Source organism: Macaca fascicularis, chromosome 9 (genome assembly GCF_037993035.2).
Source record: "Macaca fascicularis isolate 582-1 chromosome 9, T2T-MFA8v1.1".
Lineage (NCBI taxonomy): Eukaryota > Metazoa > Chordata > Mammalia > Primates > Cercopithecidae > Macaca > Macaca fascicularis.
The window spans coordinates 77,112,594-77,131,059 of record NC_088383.1 but is presented as its reverse complement, the minus strand read 5'-3'; the positions used below and the strand labels follow the sequence as shown (position 1 = coordinate 77,131,059).

The 18,466-nt window shown below is 49.9% G+C and overlaps 1 protein-coding gene across 2 annotated transcripts in view; it reads left to right on the top strand.

Annotated features, from left to right (window-relative positions):
* Positions 1–8,574: 8,574 nt before the first annotated feature.
* Positions 8,575–18,466, top strand: part of HK1 (hexokinase 1) — an 88,981-nt gene continuing 79,089 nt past the window's right edge. The window contains exon 1 of one of the 2 annotated variants that reach the window (XM_045361105.2): positions 8,575–8,820. In XM_045361105.2, coding sequence (XP_045217040.1) covers positions 8,749–8,820 — 72 coding nt within the window. In that variant the 5' untranslated portion in view covers positions 8,575–8,748. Of the gene's footprint in view, positions 8,821–11,666; positions 11,829–18,466 lie in introns of those variants that run through there. The other variant, XM_005565674.4, reaches the window with a different exon arrangement.

Here is an 18,466-nt window from a genome sequence, read left to right as displayed (position 1 = left end):
TTAAAAATACAAAAAACTAGCCAGGTGTGGTGGCACACACTGTAATCCCAGCCCCTCGGGAGGTTGAGGGAGGAGAATCGTTTGAACCCGGGAGGCAGAGGTTGCAGTGAGCCGAGATGATGCCACTGCACTTCAGCCTAGATGACAGAGTGAGACTCTGTCTCAAAAAAAAAAAAAAAGAAAAGAAAAAGAAAAGAAAAAAGAAAAAGAAAATGACTGAGGCGAGTCTCAATCAATTTAGAGTTAGTTTTGCCAAGGATGATAATATGCCCAGAAAAAAAAGACATAAGCCGCAGTAGGATCTATGACCCACACATTTTCCGAAGAGGGTTTGATGACTTCAATATTTAAAGAGGAAAGGGTGAACAGTGCGGGAAAGAGGAAAGGGTAAAAAGGGAAGGGTAGATAAAAGAGGCAAGGGGTTGCATTCCTTTGAGACTTTGATTAGCTTAGTGTTCCCTGAACCCACAGTTTACATGTGAAATGAGGAGGGTGGAGGAACAGTCAGCTATGCATTCATACTCAGTGAATGTGCATTTTTACATAAGTAAAGTAAGCATAGAATAAAGGAAGCAGTCAAATATGCATTTGTCTCAGGTGAGGGAAGGGATGACTTCTAGTCCAGTCCTTGTCCTGTACCTGTAATGATAAGCTGTCAATGTACATTGTTTGGGTGAAATTCAACAGAATTCTTTTTTAGGGTAAAGGAATTTCCTTGTGAGCAAATTGTGAGGGAAGCTCCCTGGGAAGGTATGTGGCCTACCTTTGCAGCTGCCTATGTAGGGCCAAAATGGGAGGTGTTTTGGGTGACTCCGTTCCCAAGCTAAACCCTTCCCTTTGGCATAGGGAGTTTGTTGGATTTTTGTCTTGTTCACCACATTTCCAGTGACTAGGAAAGTGCAGAGCAGATTAGGTGTTTCACAAATATGTGTTGAGCGAATAAATGACAAGGAGGGGAACTGAGAAGAGTAAGTTTAAGGAGAACATGATTGCATTGGAAGATACTGAGTTTTAGGTGCCCGTGGGACATATAAGACTTGATTCTCATAGGCAGCTGGAAATATAATCACGAGCTTGGGAGGGAGATGTGGCTGAAGCCCTTGACAAGAGTGATTCTTTGGGAAGGGCACCGCGAGACAGACCTACAGAAAACAGCGAGAGAGGAGACATACTCAGCCTGCTCAGTGGAATCAACCCAAGCCAGAAGTCTCCACCTCTCCCCCTGGGGGAGGGCAACTTCTTCCATAACCCACTAATAGCCCCTCTGGCCTTGCAGATCTGCCTCTCTGTTTGGTTTGAGAATTCCCCTTATAGAGGGACTCTGCAGAGCCCAGGCCCACTTGCCATGCTTTAGGAATCTAACCACTTGCCATGCTTTAGGAATCTAACCAAGCCATGACTCAGTTTCCTTGGTGCAGGTTCTTGGACCCCTTCACTGGACCTGAGTGAAATAAGAGAAATAGGGACAATATGGTAAAATAAATATTGCATTTTGTCGGAATGACAAGGTGGGCTGGAGACACACTGCCTTGGCTTGGATTCCAGCTTTTCCATTCAGTTGCTGTATGACCTTGGGAAAGTCACTTCATCACCCCGTGATTGAGTTTCCTCATCTATAAAATGGGGATATTACTAGTATCCACCTCATTGGGTTGTTTTAAGGGTCAATCAGTCAACAAATAAGTAAATAATTTAGAACAATTGCGTATAGTAAGTTCTACCTAAGTGCTAGCTAATATTATAAAGCCAAATGTATTTAGCTTACAAAGCAACCATTATTTTTATTTCTCTGTTTTAAGATATCTTTTCTTTTAGGAAAGCGGTCCCCAATCTTTATGGCACTAGGCACTGGTTTCATGGAAGACCATTTTTCCACAGACCCATGTGTGCTGGGGAATGATTTTGGGGTGAAACTGTTCCACCTCAGATCATTAGGCACTAGATTCTCATAAAAAGGGCACACTCTAGATCCTTTGCATGCGCATTTCACAATAGGGTTTGTACTCCTACAAGAATCTAATGGCGCTGCTGATCTGACAGGAGACAGCTGAGGCGGTAATGTTTGCTCACCTGCTGCTCACCTCCTGCTGTGCAGCCCAGTTCCTAACAGGCCACAGACCAGTTGGGGACCCTACTTTAGGAAATTATGATTACGGGAGATGAAAATCATACACCTAAAAAACGTCCTGGTCTAGCATGGTGGCTCATGACTGCTAATTTTAGTACTTTGGAAGGCCAAGTCAGGAGGATTGCTTGAGCCCAGGAGTTTGAGATTGCAGTGAGCTATGATCATACCAATGCACTCTAGCCTAGGTGACAGCAAGACTCTGCCTCTTTTTTTTTTTTTTCTTTTTTTGAGACGGAGTGTCACTCTGTCGCCCAGGCTGGAACACAGTGGTGCGATCTCAGCTCACTGCAAGCTCCGCCTCCCAAGTTCATATCATTCTTCTGCCTCAGCCTCCCGAGTGGCTGGGACTATAGGCGCCTGCCACCACGCCCAGCTAATTTTTTGTAATTTTAGTAGAGACGGTGTCTCACTGTGTTAGCCAGGATGGTCTCGATCTCCTGACTTCGTGATCTGCCTGCCTCGGCCTCCCAAAATGCAGGGATTACAGGAATGAGTCACCGCGCCCAGCCGACTCTGTCTCTTTAAAAAAAAAAAAAAAAAAAAAGGCTGGGCATGGTGGCTCACGCCTGTAATCCCAACACTTTGGGAGGCCAAGGTGGGTGGATCATGAGGTCAGGAGATCAAGACCATCTTGGCTAACATGGTGAGACCCTGTCTCTATTAAAAATACAAAAAATTAGCCAGGAGTGGTGGTACACACCTGTAGTCCCACCTACTTGGGAGGCTGAGGCAGGAGAATTGCTTGAACCCAGGAGGTGGAGGTTGCAGTGAGCTGAGATTGCACCACTGAACTCCAGCCTGGGTCACAGAGCGAGACTCCATCTCAAGAAAAAAAAAAAAAAAAAAAACTGGCCAGGCATGGTGGCTCACGCCTGTAATCCCAGCACTTTGGGAGGCGAAGGCAGGCAGATCATTTGAGGTCAGGAGTTCGAGAACAGCCTGGCCAACATGGCGAAACTCCCTCTCTACTAAAAACATGAAAATTAGCTGGGTGTGGTGATGGACGCCTCTAATCCCAGCTGCTTGGGAGGCTGAGGCATGAGAATCACTTCATCCCATCAGGCGGAGGTTGCAGTGAGCCGAGATCGTGCCACTGAACTCCAACCTGGGTGACAGAGCCAGACTTTGTCTCAAAAAAAAAAAAAAAAAAAAATCCTTTCTAAGCAACGTAAAAACTCAGAACCTAATTTTTGTTTATATATTTAATTTGCTGACCCATGTCATCTCAGAGCCTAGGAACCCTGGCTCGATGTCGACATGGACTCTGTGTGAGCATTTTCCAGCATATCTTGGTGCTGTTGATAAAGAGTCAGTCTGTAAAATATTTGAAGAGATTATTCTGAGCCAAATATGAGCAGCCAGTGGCCCATGACACAACCCTCAGGAGATCCTGAGAACATGTGCCCCAAGCGGTCAAGCTACAACTTTGTACATTTTAGAGAGACAATAAAACATCAATCAATACATGTAAGAGGTACATTGGTTGGTTGGGCATGGTGGCTCACGTCTGTAACGCCAGCACTTTGGGAGGCCGCAGCGGGCAGATCACCTGAGGTCAGGAGTTCAAGACCAGCCTGGCCAACATGGAGAAACCCTGTCTCTACTAAAAATACAAAAATTAGCTGGGCATGGTGGCAGACGCCTGTAATCCCAGCTACTTGGGGGGCTGAGGCAGGAGAATCACTTGAACCTGGGAGGCAGAGGTTGCAGTGAGCTGAGATCGTGCCACTGCCCTCCAGCCTGGGCGAGAGAGTAAGACTCTGTCTCAAAACAAAAAGTGATAAGGGGTTGTGGAGACCCAGGTTTTATACAGATGAAGCCTCCAGATAGCAAGCTTCAGAGAAAAGATTGTAAATGTTTCTTATTAGACTTAGAGTCTGTTCTAGTCTATCAGTCTGAATGTCTGTGTTGATGTTAATGTTGGTCAGATGGGACTGAATTCCAAAAGGGAGGAAGGTATAATGAAGCATGTCTGACTCCCCCATTCCATCACGGCCTGAGCTAGTTTTTCAGGTTAACTTTGGAATGCCCTGGCTGAGAGGAGAGGTTGATTCAGATGATAAGGAGGAGGATGGGTTAGAATTTTATTTGTGGTTTACAATGCTAACTCTAAGGAGAGGATCGAGGACCTTTTCCTGGCCCTGTGAAGGTGGTTGTGTGTGAGTGCTGGGAGAACTATCCCAGGAAACTCAGGGTAACTGTAAGGTGATTTGAGATTGCTCTGGTCCAAAAGATAACGGTTGCCTTCGGGGAAACCATTTGGAGAGCTGGCTGAGATAAGGAGCTAGTCTGAAGCCTGGGAAGGCCTCAACGTTCTGGTTAACCATTCCTCCTCCAGGCTACAATTCTTTTTTTTTTTTTTTTTTTTTGAGACAGAGTCTTGCTCTGTTGCCCAGGCTGGAGTGTAGTAGCGCAATCTCAGCTTACTGCAACCTCCACCTCCCGGGTTCAAGCAATTCTCCTGTCTCAGCCTCCCGAGTAGCTGGGACTACAGGCGCAAGCCACCACGCCCAGCTAATTTTTGTTAGTAGAGATGAGGTTTCACCATATTGGCCAGGCTGGTCTTTAACTCCTGACCTCGTGATCCACCTGCCTCGGCCTCCCAAAGTGCTGGGATTACAGGCATGAGCCACCACGCTCAGCCCAGCCTACAGTTCTTTTTGCCTATGACTCTTGTCAGGGTCAGAGGCAATTCAATGAGGATGGGATGTCTAGAAAGGGACAGGGTGGGACTCAGATTTTCTTGGCGCTTCTGAGGAACTTTTACCTTCAAAGGAGAGTAGAAGCCTCTGTAGGGTGAAAGGAAAACTTCCCCTTCCCCCTCTCTGAATTTGCTGAAAAGTCAACAAAAGACAGATTAAGAGAAAAGGCATACACATTTTCTAATATGCATAGAAGAAAACACAGTGATTACCCTAACCCTTCAATGGGGTACAGTAGCTTATATAGCCTTTTATTTTTGAGACAGAGGCTCACTCTGTTGCCCAGGCTGGAGGGCAGTGGCATGAGCTTGGCTCACTGAAACCTCTGCAGCCCAGGTTCAAGTGATTCTCCTGTCTCAGCCTCCTGAGTAGCTGGGATTACAGGCTTGCGCCACCACCCAGCTAATGTTTGTATTTTTAGTAGAGAGATGGAGTTTCACCATGTTGGCCAGCCTGGTCTGGAACTCCTGACTTCAAGTGATCCACCCACCTCGGCCTCCCAAAGTGCTGGGATTACAGGCGTGAGCCACCATGCCTGGCCATATGGCCTTTTTTTTTCTCTTTTTGAAGCTGGTAAGGAGATGGGGAATATGGTAATTCTGTAATTCTACAAGATTTTTCTGGAGAAAGAAGGGATCAGAGAATTGAGATTAACTTGTAAATGGCTCTTTTTGGAAACTGAATCAGCCAGACAGGCATCTAACAGGCATCTTATCCCTCTAGGGGTGGTGACATTCTTCAGTCTTCTTTTCTGCAATAGAGAATCAGATAACGGGAAGGGGAAGGGAAAAAATTGTTCCCCTGGGGCATCCTTCTGGTCTTTTGGTCTTTCCCCTTTGGAGGTGGGGCAGTCTCTTCCAGTGTCGGTTGATCTTTAAGGGTCTTTCACTCAAAATACTCATTACAGAAAGGAGCCATATTTTGGAGTGAATTATGTTGGTTTCCTTCACCTCCTTGGCACAGAAGGTGGGAAATGTGTCCCTGAAGGGTCAGGGCCTCTCTGACTGGAGATGAAAAGGTCAGGGTTGAGTAAGGAGGAACCTGGCAGGGGCCTTTATGATACCTGAGAGGACTAGGGCTTGGATGGAGCAAGAGAGGCACCGTTGGAGCAATATTCAGGTATAAGATTTAAGTCTTGCATCCTAGGCATGGCTCTTGCCTCATCCTAATCCTGGCCCTAATAAGGGGAGGCTTTTTGCTGGTAAATTCCAATTATTAGGAGCCAAAAATGTCAATGCCTTACAGTGGCCAGTCAGCAGTGTCAAGCAGTGGGCTGGGTGGGGCCTGGGCTGGCTGGTGCTCCCCTACCCTGTCTAAAGAGGGCAGTGGCTGCTCAGCTCCAGTGTATGCCGGGAAGGAGCTGGCTGAGATAAGGAGCTAGTGCCATGATGATCATGTTGCCACAGGATCAAGTGGGTCCTGTGTGACATCACCTTTAGGTGCCTGAAATCTAGATTTTATTTTATTTATTTATTTTGTAACTTTTTTTTTTTTTTTTTTTTGAGACGGAATTTCGATCTTGTTGTCCAGGCTGGAGGCCAATGGCACAATCTCAGCTCACTGCAACCTCCCAGGTTCAAGCGATTCTCCTGCCTCAGCCTCCCAAGTAGCTGGGATTACAGGTGCACACCACCATGCTGAGTAGCTGGGATTACAGGCATGCACCACCATGCCCGGCTAATTTTATATTTTTAGTAGAGATGGGGTTTCTCCATGTTGGTCAGGCTGGTCTTGAACTCCCGACCTCAGGTGATCTGTCCACCTCAGCCTCCCAAAGTGCTGAGATTACAGGTGTGAGGCACCGGCCTGAAATCTAGATTTTAAAGTGAGATTTCTTAATTTTTTGTAAAGGGCAGTCACAAATCTATAAAACATCAAGTGGGCCAAATAAGATGTTATTATAGGCCATAGTTTTAGCTTGGCGGTTGCTGATTTACTGACCCTGTTATAATGTTGGAGGTCAGGACTTTGGGCAAATGAAAGAGAAAAGGAGATAGACTGAGAATGTGATTTTACAACTCCAGCCTCTCCAGGGGCTGGGTGGCCAGTGTTTCTGCAGCAGCCTTCTCTCGCAGGAAGTAGAACTGTCTGCAATGCTGATGGAGTCACAGTAACCTTCACCCCACTGAACTTAGGATCTGCAGAGCCACTAAAACCTGGAGCAACCGCCTTCAGCATCCAAGAGAAGCTGCTAAAAGGATTATGGGTCAATTCATTTTAGACATTTCTTCCAGATGTCCCCGTGGAAAGTTAAGGTCTAAATCAGTGGTCCTCATTCCTGGCAGCACCTGAGTTTCACCTAGGGAGCTTTTAGAAAGTGAAACTTGGACTGCAGTTCACATCAGTTCAGTCTCTGGGTGGGGCTTGGACATCAGCATTTGTAGAAGCTCCCTAGGTGGCTTTGGTGCAGTCAGACTGGAAACCACTGATCCAACTAATAGAAATGCTAGGTTGGGAACTCTTCCGGGGCATCTCTTTAGGACAGGCTGTGCATAATAGTCCCATAGTGTCAGGGTTCCAAGATGGTCTAACGGTTTAGGTACTGGTCTTAATTTTTATTTTTTTGCTCTCTTTGAGACCTTAACAAACTCTACAAGGCTGAGCGCAATGGCTCACGCCTATAATCCCAGCACTTTCTTTCTTTCTTTTCTTTTTTTTCTGAGACAGAGTCTCGCTCTGTTGCCCAGGTTGGAGTGCAGTGGCACAATCTTGGCTTACCACAACCTCCACCTCCTGGGTTCAAGTGATTATCTTGCCTAAGCCTCCCGAGTAGCTGGGATTACAGCCTCTCGCCCAGCTAATTTTTGTATTTTTAGTAGAGAATTTAGTAGAGGGGTTTCACTATGTTGGCCAGGCTGGTCTCGAACTCCTGACCTCATGATCCACCCGCCTCGGTCTCCCAAAGTGCTAGGATTACAGGCGTGAGCCACTGCGCCTGGCCAATTTCAGCACTTTCAGAGGTCAAGGCAAGAGAATGGCTTGAGTCCAGGAGTTCGAGACCAGCCTGGGCAACATGGCAAGACCTCATTTCAATTTAAGAAAAAAAGCAAAACACCCAAGCTCTACAACCTTCATATCCTCATTGACTGATTAAGTGCAGATAATGATATTTGTCCTTCTAACCTCACCAGGCTGTTATCAGGAGAAACGAAGCAATAAATGAGAAATTGCTCTGCAAACTGTCGATGTTATGCAAACACTGCTATTCAGCGTGTGCTCCCAGGTGCGGGAGGTACAGCTGTTATCTGTTGGAGATCATTTCTGAAGTAACATTCCTAGTGCCATGGGTCAGATGGGAATTGCTACAGGCATTCCAACTTAGAAAGCAGCCTTTATTGTCTTATAGGCAGGTGCGTTTCCTGGGGTGGCAGTCTGGCACTGGTCCCTCCAACCCCAACTTGTGTAGGAGGTACCACAGTAAATGAGTAGAGAGAGTTCAGGGGACTTGAAGGGAAGTGGAGGGCCATCTGGAGAGGGAGGAAACTAAGGACTCCCTGTGGATTGGGGTCTTCCTGAGGATCCAGGGCGTAACTGTCAAGGAGCCTTAGCAGGGATTTAAGAGCTATGGAACAGCAAAAAGAGGCAAATTATTAAGGAAATTAGTGAAGTCATCGCTGGAACAACAGAGAGGGAACACAGCAGTGCAGCATGGGCCCTGGCCTCAGGAAGCTGTCTGATTGGGGCAGATAGGACCAGCCCCCTAGAAGACAGTCACCCATATCAGTTAGGCAGTCATGACTCAGTGTTACTTATCTGAGGCCCAGGTTGCATGAGGGGTTGGGGGTGGGATGGACAGAGCACTGGCTGGGCATCAGGACTGGGCTGGAGTCCTGGCTCCAAACTGTACCGCAACCTGACACTGGGCAAGATGGCCCACCTGTGGCATCCCAGGTTCCTGCCCTGTAACGAAGAGTCTGGATGTATATCCAGATGGACTGTGAGCACAGCCTGAGTTTGCCCTGTCGAGGTGCTGAGGCCTGGGAGATTGGGGTGAGTAGCTGTGGTCCAGGGAAGGTGGGCAAGCTGGGCCTTAGATGAGAGGGGATGCTTGGTCAGGCAGAGGTGAGTGGAGAAGGCAGGGCAAGGAAGGGAATATGAGCAGGGAACAAATGGAGTGGACTTGGTGAGGGCAGAGGTGGGTAAGTTGCCTTGTTGTGGCCAGAGTGGGGGAAGAGATAAGTGGGAAAGAGTGGAGTTGATTACAGAAGGCTTCGGAAACCAGGCAGAGATGTTTAAGTTGGCTTTCTCAGGAAGGAGGGGGCCATGAAGGGATTTAGGGAAGGGTCATGACATGATTATGCTGCATTTTAGCAGGATTAATGTGACCTGGTGCCCAGAATGACTTGGATGGCATGAGGTCAGGAGCCGAGGAGGACAGCTAGAAGACTCTTGTAATATTTCTGGCACAGGGAGATGGACTGGGAGTTGGGAGGTGGCAGTAGGTCAGGCCTAGAGACATTTTTCAGGAAATACTGACAGGCCTTGGGGCCTGGTTGCATTCACGGAGTGGGGAGGAATGAGTCACCTTGAGAAGCAGTTTCCCTCTCAAAAGGCCAGGAAAGAGAAAGCAGAGGTAGCTTTTCTGCCTGCAAACAGGACATTTCAGGGTAACTTGGCTCTTCCAAGCATCAGCTTCTCCCCGGCTCCAGCTCAGATAGGAGTTGTAACAAGGGGTTGGGCATGGGTGATGGCACTGGCTGGTGGCTGGGTTAAGGGCCATGTTTTTGATTTTGCATTAAGCTTTAGGCTTATTCAGCCTGCCAAGTGCCAGGCCCTGGGCTTGCGTGGAAGACAAAGCAATTAACAAAACCCAGTCCTCCATCCTCAAGGAGTTTCCAGCCCTGTGAGCTTGGCAGATCTGTGGAATTCAAATGAAATGGCAGTTGAGAACAACCATCTTGTTCTCATTTACTCCATTTTGCTTAATGGTCATGTAGGTAGCTCCAAATGTTTGATGTGTGCCAGAAAATCTCTCTCTTCCTGGTTTGTAATTATGATACAGGGCAAATCCAGGTTTTGTCGGGCTTGAAGATTAAATAAATTGGTGCTCTCTATGGAAAATAATTCAAATATAAATATACAAATATCACATTGCTAGGCCCTCCCAGGGCCTAGAAGGGTAGGAATCAAGTGAGAGCCCCTGAAGCTTTAACCGCATTAACTTCTCAGTCAGTTCTGTAATACCTACCATTCCTTAAGTGTATATTATGTGCAGGTATTTTGCATACAGTATTACACCACAATCAAGGGGAGGGGAGGTGGGCATTAGAGTCTTCATCTTATGGATGAAGACACAGTTTCAGAGGTGATTCGAGATGCCCCTCTGCATAGGCCCTAAGGCAGGGGGTGGGGACTGTGACCTGGACAGGAAGCTCTGGCCTCAAGACTACATCTAAGCTCCCCCTTTTCTGTGGGTGATGGTGGCTGTCAGGCCCCTGGGATTCCTGAACCTAAGTCATCCTTCCCTTAGATTTGACTGTACCTTTGCTAGGTCTGGTCAAGGGCTAGGTACTCCTGAAGTCAAGAGCTAGGGTAGAGGTTGGGGGTTGGATCTCAGGGCACCATATGGTGCAGACTTGGTTGCAGGAAAGTGACCTATTTAGGCAGAGGGGGCTCTATACAGCTGGGACCGCAGCAAACCTTAGAGGTGAGCACCTGCTTCAAAGACTCACAGATCCAAGCTGTAATCCTAGATCTACAACTTCCTGGCTGTATAAAGCCCAGCAAGACTGAGGCCTCACTGAGCCTCAATTTTCTTACCTGTCCAATCAGAATAGCAACAACTTGTTTGTACATTTGAGCTCATTACATGTCATCTTGTAAGGCAGTAAAGCTCCTGGAGGCTTCCGGAACACAGAAACAATTAAGAATCCTAAAATTGCTGTCCTGGTAGCACCTCTAGGGATTCCTCCCATCCTACCCAACTTCCTTTGGGAAAGTAGAAGACACGGCACCTGGGAGAGGTGGCTGAACCGTGCCCCAAGTTCCAGTGGGCCTGGATGCCCAAGAGCAAGAGGAGGCCCGGAGGATGGGGACAGGCCGCGACCTGTGGCTCAAGTCCCGCCCAGAGGGAGTGCGCCCTGAGGGAGAGCCACTGGAGCCGGTGACTCGGGGGCGGGTGCTCTGGGGTGTCGCTTTGGGGTCAGCAATACAAATCTGCCAGTTGGAGATTAGGCCAGGCAGGCCGGGGAGGGGTGATGGACTGTCGCTGAAGACCCAGGTGGGCTGGCACGCTCGGTCTGTGCGAGGCAGGCGCAGGACCCGGGTGCGAGGACTGCGTAACGTCCCGGGCTCCCGCTTCCGCCTGCTTTCCACGCCCACTTCTGCAAGTCCCTTTCGGCACCTACGCGTCCACCGGACGCCTAGGGGCAAGCCCTCATTTCCGAGGAATGGGACCGCCTTCCTGCCCCCGGGGCTGCCAGTCCCTAGACTAGCCCTAGGGGCTTCTCGTCCCGGCCGAGCCGGGCGGTGCCTCCTGCCTGCGCCTCGCACCTCCCCGCCTGGCCCGGCCTACTCGGGCACGGCGCCGCCACGCGTGAAGGCCCGCATCGGCTCCCTACGTGGGGGACGTGAAGAGTGATGTGGAGCATGGGGGGATTTCGCTGCGTCGCCCGCCCCCTTTCCGGCGCGGGAGGGAGCGGCCGCCGCGTCCCAGCTCCCCGGCCCGGACGCCACCGCCCGGCGCTGCAGAGGCGTGCGGCAGCCAATGGGCGTGGAGGAGGTGGGCCGGCTGGCGGCTGTCACCCTCCAGGGGACGGGAGCGCGGAGACCGGGAGCGCGCGAGCTGTCGCCGCGCCCCGGGCCGAGGGGGAGGAGCCGGGGGAGGAGGAGGAGGAGGAGGAGCCGCCGAGCAGCCGCCGGAGGACCACAGCTCGCCAAGGCTGCGGAGGACCGAACGGCCCCACGCCTGCCGCCCCGCGCCCCCGACCGCCAGCATGATCGCCGCGCAGCTCCTGGCCTATTACTTCACGGAGCTGAAGGATGACCAAGTCAAAAAGGTGAGCCCCCGCCCGTGCCGCCGCCGGTCCTGGCCGCAGCCTTGTGTTCCGGCATCCGCTCGCCGCCTCCGCCGCCTCCATCCTCCCTCGCCGGGCCTCCTCTGGGCCAGCATCGAGTTGGACTGCAGGGCGCGAGAAAAGGCTTCGCCTTCGATTCTCCCGGCATTGTCAGTGTCTCTGTGTGTGTGCGTTTTTGGGAGGGGAGTAGACGGGCGGAAGACCCCCGAGACTGGGCTGCCTGCTGCAGTGTCCTTGAAACGGGCCCTGGATGTCAGATAGGCCCCCGGGCTGTGCGGGGAGGTGGCCGGTGGGCCCTTCCGCAGGGCCTGTTTGGGAGGGTCCGAGCGCCGTGGGAGGAGGTGTAATCACGGAGATGCTGGGAAGGTGATCGAGCAGCAGGCGAGGGTGCTGGCCGGAGGCCAGGCCTCCCATATTTGGGGTTCTTGGCGGAGGGTGTCGGGTGCCCCGGAGAAGCTGTCACCAGACTCTCCCAGTTGTTTGAGCTGCTCGTTAATCTGAGGACGAGGTGACCCGCCCGGCTTCCTGGAACGGGGAGGGGCCGCTAGGCCACCGGAAACTTTGCTCATAGGCCTCGTGTCTGGAGCGGCACGTCTGAATGGAATTTTTTATTCTTCTTAAGCTGTAATTTCTAGCCAGCACAGGAGCTTAAATAAGAGACTGGTCATTCGAGTTGGGTGGACGCCTGACGCATATGCTTGTGGCATGCTTGTTCTAGCACTTGGACGCATGCATCCTCCTGTCTTGAGGTGTTGTTGCCTTTGACATCTTAGTGTAAAATACTGTCCGCTGGCAGGTCTTAAAGGTGTATCTGTCCCTTCTGTCAGCTTTGCTACTATATTTTTAAGAAACAGCCTAAGCTGTAGGGAAAGACGCCCATTTTATCAGTGCCAGGTCTGGTCCAGGCTCCAGACCCACTCACCCTGAACGTGGTGACGTTATTGCTGGGGTTAGCTGGGATGGACTCACAAAGTCATCTTGACTTTGGAGTTCAGACAGGTGGAGATCTACAGGTGAAAGGCAGGAGCGACAGGCCTGGATTTTCTGCCGGGCAAGCCATAGGGTGTTCCATCCCCTTCCTGTGCATCTAAGGCGACTTCCTCATCTGGCACCATAGGAAACAGGCCTACTAAGCACAGCAACCATATCAAGGTCACCCCGTGAGTTAGAAGCAGAGCCAGTCGGGGGGATCCAGGTCTCCCAGTTCCTCCACCCAGGAACTTCACCTGGGTCCTCCTGGAGGTCAGCTTCCAGGAGGGAGTGGGTACTGAGAGACGAAGCCCCTGGGGACCCTGCTGTGATCTTGGATCCCATGGTGGGTGGGGACCGGGAGTGAGGTAGGTAGGAGATAGGCTTGGGAATGTCATCTGCCATTGTTCTTTATGGCTTTAAGCAATGACTCTGGGGTTGTCAAACCATAGCATTCAAAACACTTGCTCCTATGGAGCACCCTGGAGCTTCCTTCTGGCCACTGACCAGGGAGCCATGCTTACCGTTGTGTGCGTTTCATGAGTTTTCTCCAGTGGTGTTGTGCATCACTGATGTTCTTCCCATTGAACCAGGGAGACAGTTCTCCCGGCATGGCAAGAAGTGCCCAGAACAGGCCTCCTGAAGCCAAGAGGAGTTCACTATCCTCCTGCACGTGGTGTCCTTTATAGCTCAAGACAGTGGGCTGCTGGGCCGGGGGTGTGCCTGGGTGACCTTGTAAACCTCCAACATTCACACCCACCACCACCCACAACAGACTGCTGGCTGTTGGCTGCCGGTGGCCTCCAGCAGCTGAGCTGGGCTGAGGTTTGGACTCCATTCAGTGGGACATGTTTCTCAGACATACAGTGTCTAGGGTGGGCCCAGAGCTCTCCACTCCCGCGGGTGGCTCAATTCACATCTATGGATGCACAGTCTATCTCCTAGGCCCCTTTAGGATTCTCATATTCTTCCCTTCTCTCCCCCTAGAACCTTGCTGGAGGACTGTCTTAAGGCCAAGGTTTCCACCAGATATTATTTGTCAAGGAGATTCTTAAAAACAAGATGTTTGCCTGTATCTCACCACGGACTTCCTATACTGCTTTCTATAGGGGAGTATGTGGATTCCTGCCAGGGGTCCCCTCATTTTGCATAGTGGACTATGTAGCACAGCCATCTGTGGGTGTGGTTGTGGGTATGATTGCGCCACTGCACTCCAGCCTGGGGCTTCTACAGACAGTGATGTAGTGGGTACTTGCTCCAGTGACCTACTCAGCTTTGCCCAAGTGTGCAGATGCTGGGGGACCACATCTGCTCTTCTGGGGCCCAGGACTTCTTAGAGACCAGCTCTTTCCACCTACCACTCACCACAGGAAAGGCTAGGTGAAGGTGTAGGACCCCCTGTTCTTCCTGTGGTGCTGGACTCTGCCTGCCTCCCAGCGGGGACCTGCTGAGGATAGTTTCCCCCAGCGTGGGCAGCCATGATGATTCAGCCCTCCAGCTGTAGGCAGCCTCCGGCACTCTGGAGACAGACCTGGCATCCCTCAGTAACCCTCATCTATCTTCTTGCCCTCAGAACCAGAGGTAGGAGAAGGGAAGGTGGGGACCATGCTAGGGAAGTTTTTGGAATTGCTTAGAATCCAAACGTGATCATGAAAAGGGTGTCATTTCTCTCCTCATTGCCTATGAGGCACATCAGTAATTCAACTCCATAAAATTACGTCCTGGGTTGAAACAGTTCAGGTATCTGACTTCCCAGCTCGGAATCCCCTTATCCAGACAGCATCTGCATAAATTGGTTAATGGGTGCTGTTGAAGAGGGTGTCCTGGAATTAGGCTGAGCTAAGCGCAAAACACATATATTCCTTTCACTCTTCTAGTGCCTTTAGGAGGAAAGGGAGGCATATGTGTGCTTGCGAAGGATTCTATTCACCAGAATCCCAGACGTCTGCTAGTTCTGCAGCTAGAGGCTGGGTTCTTTGACCTCTAAGTAACTTTATTTTTTATTTTTTTATTTTAATTTCTTTTTTTGAGATGGAGTCTCGCTCTGTTGCCCAGGCTGAGTGCAGTGGCGCGATCTCGGCTAGCTGCAAGCTCTGCCTCCCGGGTTCATGCCATTCTCCTGCCTCAGCCTCCCGAGTAGCTGGGACTACAGGCGCCCGCCACCACGCCCAGCTAATTTTTTGTATTTTTAGTAGAGACAGGGTTTCACCGTGTTAGCCAGGATGGTCTCCATCTCCTGACCTCGTGATCCGCCCGTCTCAGCCTCCCAAAGTGCTGGGATTACAGGCGTGAGCCACCGCGCCCGGCCCTAAGTAACTTTAAACACGCGTCTCATCTCGCCAGCTTCTTCCATTCGGTTTAGCCATTAGGAGCTTGGAGCAGGGTGAAGGATTGCATAGTGCTCTGTTTGTTTAGAAAGGGAAGATGGGTCCAGGAAGGTCAGAACTTGGCTTCTAAAGAAAGATTAGACTTCCTTTACTCCACGCTTGTCAGAATGGTGAGCAAATGCCAGTGGATTTTCTCTGGGTGAGATCCCCATAACGCTAAGTGATTTCCACTAGTAGGTGAGCAGACAGGTGTGTTTTGTCCAATGGCTGAACTCAGGAGTCCTTGAGTACTTGGCCCAGGAAGACAGGGGAGAGTAGGCTGAGCAATTAAAAGACTGCCCAGGGTACATTCCTTAGAGCCCATGTGTTCCAGCTGCAAAAGCAAGCATTAAAAAAAAAAAAAAGGACTGATGCGGTGGCTCATATCCTGTAATCTCAGCACTTTCGGAGGCCAAGGCGGGTGGATCACCTGAGGTTGGGAGTTTGAGACCAGCCTGACCAACATGGAGAAACCCCGTCTCCACAAAACTACAAAATTAGCTGGGTGTGGTGGTGCATGCCTGTAATCCCAGCTACTTGGGAGGCCAAGGCAGGAGAATCACTTGAACCTGGGAGGCAGAGGTTGCAGTGAGCTGAGATCAAGATCACGCCATTGCACTCCAGCCTGGGCAACAAGAGCGAAACTCCATCTCAAAAAAAAAAAAAAAAAAGTTCCCATTCATTATTGCTCAGGGGTGAGAGAGGTGAGAGTTAGAAAATTACGAAAAACCTGGCTGGGCGCGGTGACTCATGCCTGTAATCCCAGCACTTTGAGAGGCCGAGGCAGGCAAATCACAAGGTCAGGAGTTCGAGACCAGCCTAATATGGTGAAACGCCATCTTTACTAAAAATACAAAAATTAGCTGGGCGTGGTAGCGTGCGCCTGAAGTCCTAGCTACTCGGGAGGCTGAGGCAGGAGAATCGCTTGAATCCAGGAGGTGGAGCTTGCAGTGAGCCAGGATCATGCCACTGCACTCCAGCCTGGGCAACAGAGCGAGACTCTGTCTCAAAAAAAAAAAAAAAAAAAGAAAAAAGAAAATTATGAAAAATCTGTGGGTTCTTGCAGTGGCAAAGAAAAAAAAGAGAAAATTATGAAAAGTCAGCCTGGGCAACAAAATGAAACCTCATCTTAAAAAAAATTTTTTTTAGCCTGCTTTGGTGGCATGCACATACCTGTAGTCACAGCTACTCAGGAGGCTGATTGAGCCCAAAAGACTGATCCCAAAACAGTGAGCTGTGATGCTATGATTGTGTCACCGCACTCCAGGCTGGATGATAGAGTGAGACTCTGTCTCAAAAAAAAGAAAAAAAATTATGAGACGTGTCTCATAACCTCTCAATTCTGATGTTGTACAAATATTCAGTGAGAGCTTCTTGGTGAATCTTGACTTTACAATCCCTGCCTCTTCTGCCTTAGATACTCCTAGAGTTTCTCCCAAGAGAAGCCCCATCACTTTATCTGGTTGGATAGTTTGGGAATGTCGTGAAGGAATAAACTGGCAGGCAGGGTGGCTGTGAGGTGCTTTCACATCTGGCCAAGCTGTTCCGTGCCCCCATGCTCCTACTGTTCTCTGGAGAAGACATAGGCAGCTTTCCCTTTACAAGACTGATTTGGCGTGACTGGGACTGTCTCTGTGTGTGTCTGCAGTCAGGGATTCCTGGCAGACAGATTTAGCCACTGGAATCAGCTCTGAGCATGCCTGAGAAGGTTCAGAGAAGACATGGATAAAGACAGGGAGCTGTATACCTCCGCATCCAGGAATCAGTTGTGGCCAGACTGATGGCACCTGCTTATTGATTTATTTTTATTTTTTTAAAGAGACAGGGTCTTACCATGTTGCCCAGGCAGGTCTTGAACTCCTGGGCTCAGGCAGTCCTCCTGCCTCGGCCTCCGTAAGTGTGCTTATTGAGTTGAAAACCCTGAAGATCAAATCTGATCACAGGAGCTCAATCATTTCTTTAAAAAATGTTTGATTTTTAAATTATGTGCAGAGGACTGTGCAAGGCTGGGGTGACAACTATAAATAAGGCAGAAATGGTCCCTGTTCTCATGGAGCATAAAATATTTGCTGGCTGGGCGTGGTGGCTCATGCCTATAATCCCAGCACTTTGGGAGGCCAAGGCAGGCTGATCATTTGAGGTCAGGAGTTTGAGACCAGCCTGACCAACATGGTGGAACCCCATCTCTACTAAAAATACAAAAAAGGTAGCCAGACGTGGTGGCTCATACCTGTAGTCCTAGCTTCTCGGGAGGCTGAGGCAGAAGAATCGCTTGAACGTGGGAGGCGGAGGTTGTAGTGAGATGACACTCCAGCCTGGGTGACAAAACGAGACTCCATCTAAAATAATAATAATAATAATAATAAAACGTATTTGCTGTGTTATATGTGCAAAGCATATGGGCTATGAGGGCCCACAGCGTGGCGTGGTTATACCTTGGGTGGGAAATCCCTAGCCTAGGAACTGCTTACAGCTAGGCTGCGGATGTTAGCTCCTTAAGTGCTTCAGGAAACTGCTCCCATCCCCAGTTCTGGGGCTGTGTTAGTCTGTTTGGAGTAGCAGGACAGGTGCCCACTGCCTTCTGACCTAATAAACCTTAACAACGGGATCTTATGAAACCACTTAATACACACTGGGTTGTGTTCATTTTATTTGCTCTTAAAGAAAAATAGGAAAAAATTTTACAGTTTGATAGGTCTTGATTTCTGGAAATAACACTGACTTCTGGTAAACAGTACACATCAGGGATATTATACTTAGAAACTTTGTAAGGTGGAGTCAAATTAATTGTCACAAAAATGTGTATTTTCTTTCTCTCTTTTTTTTTTTTTTTTTGAGACGGAGTCTCGCTCTGTCGCCCAGGCTGGAGTGCAGTGGCCGGATCTCAGCTCACTGCAAGCTCCGCCTCCCGGGTTCACGCCATTCTCCTGCCTCAGCCTCCCGAGTAGCTGGGACTACAGGCGCCCGCCACCTCGCCCGGCTAGTTTTTTTTTTGTATTTTTTAGTAGAGACGGGGTTTCACCGTGTTAGCCAGGATGGTCTCGATCTCCTGACCTCGTGATCCGCCCGTCTCGGCCTCCCAAAGTGCTGGGATTACAGGCTTGAGCCACCGCGCCCGGCCTTTTTTTTCTTTTTAAGACGGAGTCTCGCTCTGTCGCCCAGGCTGGAGTGCAGTGGCTCGATCTCGGCTCACTGCAAGCTCTGCCTCCTGGGTTCATGCCATTCTCCTGCCTCAGCCTCCTGAGTAGCTGTGACTACAGGCGCCCGCCACCGCGCCCGGCTAAT